The sequence below is a fragment of the Geospiza fortis genome, unplaced genomic scaffold, assembly GCF_000277835.1.
Source record: "Geospiza fortis unplaced genomic scaffold, GeoFor_1.0 scaffold387, whole genome shotgun sequence".
Lineage (NCBI taxonomy): Eukaryota > Metazoa > Chordata > Aves > Passeriformes > Thraupidae > Geospiza > Geospiza fortis.
In genome coordinates, this window is record NW_005054546.1 from 82,699 (window position 1) to 87,753 (window position 5,055).

The following is a 5,055-nucleotide window of genomic DNA, read 5'->3' on the forward strand; positions in this document are numbered from 1 at the left end:
TTACAATGCATTATAAACTTTTCTTTTGGTTACAAATGCATTATAGACTTTTCTTTGGTTACACTGCATTATAAACTTTTCTTTGGTTACAAATGCATTATATACTTTGCTGAGCATCTTAATACAGCAGAACCAATCTATACCTTAACTTTTACCTACAGCCTATCATAACTGCTATAATTACCATATTCATGTTACTGTTCTCCAATCACTAAAAGTCAGTACATTACAGTTTAAGCCAGAAGTTGTTTTTCAGTTTTCTTGCAGGGGAAAATTCTGAGACCTTTTTTCTACCTGCCACATTTGCTGACTTGTTTGCCTGTGCTGTCTTTCTGCTTGGTAAAAACATCTTCTTGTCTGAGGTGGGTTTATCCTTTGCTCTAAGCCATAAAAACCCCTTCTAACTAACACAAAATACCCTTTGCCTCCTTGGTTAGCCAGCAAGACTGGCTCAGCAATTCTTTTCTTCCATATCAAAACTTTCTTCCATCTCTATTCCTTCATCAGACTCTACATTCAAAAGTCTTTCTGCTAAGCATCTGTGAGACTTTCTTGTCAAACTTTCATCCTTCCCAACACAGAATAGTGCTGGGGCCACTTCTGGGTGCTGAGGCTTGGCTGGGTTTGGGGTGTTTGTGTCCAAACCCAGATATTTTCACCTCTGAGCACTTCCCCACCCCACTGGAGCAGCCTGGAACACCCAACTCACCCCAGGGTGCAGGAGATGAAGGTTCCCCCCTGTCTCTGTCAGGGTTTGGGGAGAACTGAGCAGCTCCAGGCTCGGGGAAGGTGATTCCTGAAGGGTTCTGTGCTCATTCTCTAATGGGCAACTGAAGTTACCCAGGGGACCAAAGAGGCACCTCCTGGTGTCCCCACTGTGACCTGAGAACCCAGCAGCGCTCCAGGGTTTGGGGTGAAAGGGATGGGGCCATTTCCTGCCTGTCTGGGCACTTTGGGCACCTGAAGAGCGCAGAGGAGGCTCCTTTTCTGCCCCAGCAGAGGTGAGGTGTGTCCTCTGAAAGAGCCCAAACCAGACCTGGGCATGGAGAAGGTAAAAGCTGTAAATAATTCACCTCCAGAAAGCAAGAGCAGCTCTCAGGAGGAAGGTCCAGCACTCCTTCAGTTCTTCTTGCCAAATGCTTGAGACTTTCTTGTCAGACTTTCATCCTTCCCAACATCCCGCCCTGGCAAGGGCTGTGTGAGCACTGCCAAGGGATTTAGGGGCGCACTCTGCCCCTCACCTGCCTCAAGCCCAGCCATCCCTGTGTCACCAGCAGCTCCTGATCCCTCCCAGCTCTCCCCAGCCCTGTGCTCACCCCTGGCACTGCCAGCTCCAGTCCCACACTCTTCCTCTCCTTCCCAGCGTGGTCAGTGCTGATTTCTGCACCGCAGCTGTTCTGATCTCCGCTGGAGCTGTTCTGGGCAGGCTGAACCCTGTGCAGCTGCTGCTGCTGGCCCTGCTGGAAGTCACCCTGTGCACCCTCAATGAATTCATCCTGCTCAGTCTCATGGAGGTGAGTCACTGACTGGGACAGGGAGTGGCCCTGGGTTTGGGCTGCTCATGGCAAGCTCTGCCTCATCTGGAGAGACAAATCCCTCACCCTGCTGTAGTATTTGCACTGGTTGTGGGGGTCTCAGCTGTTGGTTCCCTGGGTCTGGATTGAAGGCACTTGAGACAGTAATTCCTGTTTGGACTGAAGTCTTTATTATTTCTTAACAGTAAAACAGTCTCACAGTCATGAGTTCAGCAGCTTTTCATCAGAAGGCACAAAATGGCTCACAATCTCTTGTTACAAGGTCTTTTAAGACTAAACTATCCAATTAAGAACTGACATCTAGATTATTTTCTCTTTTAACCCAATAACTGATCCCAAAGAGCTGCAATATGGACTTTTCTACCCAATTACAAAATGACACCCAAACCCATGAAGAAGAATGAAGAAGAAACCCAGGATGACACCCTGTACCCTCCATCTTGCACACTAAAAACCCCAAACCTCAATTTCTCACCAAGTGATGCACCCACAATACTCTCTATAATCTATTTCACACTTTTGTGGATTCTGGTCTATTCTGGAGTTTAGGAAACTTTCTCCATGAATGAGGGTCACGGTCAGTGCTCCATGGGGATCAGGGCACCCCAGAGAAGAGAAATATCCCTGGTGGTGCCCTGGGTTTCCACATCACCCCACTTCGTGCACACACTTTCCGTGTTTTCCACACTCCCCAGGTGAGCGACAGAGGAGGCTCCTTGACCATGCACACCTTTGGTGCTTATTTTGGCCTGATGGTTTCACGGGTCCTGTACCAGCCCCACAAGGACAAGAGGAAGAGGGAAGAGCAGCAGGATAAGGGGCACCAGAAGGATGTCCTTGCTGCGGTTGGTATGGAGCTCGAATCTACAACACCTACAGCGGCTGGTGGAAGGGTTGTCACCAATCTGAGGGTAGTGAGGCTGTGGCTTTGACCAGGACATTGCGGCAAACATCAAGGCCAGATGTCCTGCACCTCCCCAGGGACCTGTCTGGGGCAGCACCACCCTCTTCTGGAAAAACCTTTTCCTTGTGTTCCATCTGAACCTCCCTTGTGGCCTCGTGCATCTCTTGGCCCTTCACAGGACGTTTCTGTCCCACAAGGGATCAACTCCAGCACCAAGACCTGTTCTATTCCCTGCAGGAACCATCTACCTGTGGATCTTCTGGCCCAGCTTCACCTCCACCACCACCGTCCACCACGATGCAGAGAACTGGGCAGCGCTCAACTCCTACTTTTCACTGGTGGCAAGCACCGTGTCCACCTTCATCCTCTCTCCTGTCCTCTATGAGGAGAGCACCCCAAGGATGGTAGGTCAGTCCTCTCCTGGGACAAAGCCACACCCTGCCCTGTAGGAATAGGCCTGAACACACCCAGGGCAAAAGGGGAGGCCTGTCAGGCTTTCTTAGGTTCATTAAGAACCAATTTGTGACCATGTTCACAGGGGTCCGAGGAAGAGGGAAGAGACGAGGATCTGACTCCATGTTTCAGAAGGCTGATTTATTATTTTATGATAGATATTATTGTCACAGACATCTTTGATGGAAAATCCTTTCCTTAAGATTTTTCCTCCTGAGAAGCTGAGAGGCCTCAGGAACAAAATGCAATCAATGGTTATCTGCTGCTGTGGAATGCAACAGGTGGATCTGTGATTGGTCTCGTGTGGTTGTTTCTAATTAATGGCCAATCACAGTCCAGCTGGCTCGGACAGAGAGTCCGAACCACAAACCTTTGTTATCATTCTTTGCTATACTATTCTTAGCTAGCCTTCTGATGAAATCCTTTCTTCTATTCTTTTAGTATAGTTTTAATATAATATATATCATAAAATAATAAATCAAGCCTTCTGAAACATGGAGTCAGATCCTTGTCTCTTCCCTCAACCAAAAACCCCTGTGAACACTGTCACATATTATATTAAAACTATACTAAAAGAATAGAAGAAGGGATTTCAGCAGAATGCTAGCTAAGAATAGAAAAAGAAGGAATGATAACAAAGGCTTGTGTCTCTGACAGAGAGTCCAGGCCAGCTGGACTGTGATTGGCCATTAATTAGAAACAACCACACGAGACCAATCACAGATGCACCTGTTGCATTCCACAGCAGCAGATAACCATTGATTGCATTTTGTTCCTGAGGCCTCTCAGCTTCTCAGGAGGAAAAATCCTAAGGAAAGGATTTTTCAGAGAATATCATGGCTACACCAATTTGAGGAAGACAAACCCCCCCCTGCCAGTCCCATGCTGGTGCTCTCCATGGAGCCCATTCCCCTGACCATGTCCTGCTCCCTCAGGTTCAGATCCAGGATGCCACCCTGGCTGCCATGGCCGTGATGGGCATGGCTGGGGAGATGCTGCTCACCCCCTTTGGTGCCCTCATTGCGGGGTTTCTGGTTGGCCTCGTCTCCCCCCTTGGCTTCAGATTCTTCACGGTGAGTCACCCTGGGACAGGCAAGGATGCTGATCCCAAACCTGCAAACACAGGGCTGAACCACAGCCCCCCTGGAGGCTCCAGCCCACCACCAGCTCTTCCCTGTGCTCTCCCCAGCCCGTGCTACACTCCAAGCTGAAAATCCAGGACACCTGTGGGGTGCACAACACCCACGGGCTGCCCGGGGTGCTGGGGGCCTTGCTGGGGACGCTGCTGACGCTGCTGGCCACCGCAGACACTTTTGGTTACAGGTGAGAGGAGCCAGGATCGGGGGTGCCAGTGCTTGATGCACCAAGCTGGGGCCACCACAACCCCTGAGATCAGGGCTGCTCCATTCCCCTGGTACAGCAGCCCTTTAGGAGGTATTACCCAGAGCTGTGAGCCAAACGAAGCTCCCAAAAGCAGCAAACTCCCCAAAGAAACCAGCTCCCCAAAGCCTGTCCTCTCTCTGGCATGCAGGCTGGAGCTGGTGTTCCCACTGGTGGCCCAGGGCAGCCGGACAGCCACTGACCAAGCATTCATGCAGCTCAGCGCCCTGCCCCTCACCCTGCTGCTTGCGACGCTCGGGGGTTTCATCACGGGTGAGTTTTGCCTCCAGCACAGAGGGCGTGAGGGGCAGGGAATTGATGGGTTTGGGGCAAAGGGCAGGAGCAGCCCCAAGCAAAGCATCCCCCCAGGCAGAGCCCAGGGGGGCTCAGCACTGGGCAAACCCAGCGGGGATCGGGGCGACCCCGGGGCCAGGGTTCCCCTAGGGGCTGGGTTTCCCATGCAGGGCCGGGGCCATCCAAGGGGGTTTACTCCCCTCTGCCCGGGGGAACCCCCGGTCTGTGCTCCCCGTCGTGTCCGGAGCTCCCCTCGGGGCTGAGGCTTTCCCCAGGTCCGTGCTCCTCCTGGGGTCCCGGTTCCCCCCGTTCCCCCCGGTCTCGTCTCCTCACGGATCCCTCAGGTCCCGGCTCCCGGTTCCCCCCAGTCCCGGCTCCCCCCGGCTCCCCCAGGTCCCAGTTCCCCCCGGTTCTCCCTGGTCCCGGTTTCCCCCGGTTCTCCCCCGATCCCGGCTCCCGGTTCCCCCCGGTTCCCCCGGTCACAGCACT

General features: G+C 52.3%; 1 protein-coding gene across 1 annotated transcript in view; it reads left to right on the top strand.

The window, feature by feature from the left end:
- RHBG (Rh family B glycoprotein) overlaps positions 1-5,055 on the top strand; it is an 8,005-nt gene that overhangs the window by 1,814 nt on the left and 1,136 nt on the right. The window contains exons 3-8 of the mRNA XM_005429413.2: positions 1,364-1,514; positions 2,231-2,384; positions 2,677-2,843; positions 3,828-3,965; positions 4,082-4,215; positions 4,424-4,545. Coding sequence (XP_005429470.1) covers positions 1,364-1,514; positions 2,231-2,384; positions 2,677-2,843; positions 3,828-3,965; positions 4,082-4,215; positions 4,424-4,545 — 866 coding nt within the window. The remainder of the gene's footprint in view (positions 1-1,363; positions 1,515-2,230; positions 2,385-2,676; positions 2,844-3,827; positions 3,966-4,081; positions 4,216-4,423; positions 4,546-5,055) is intronic.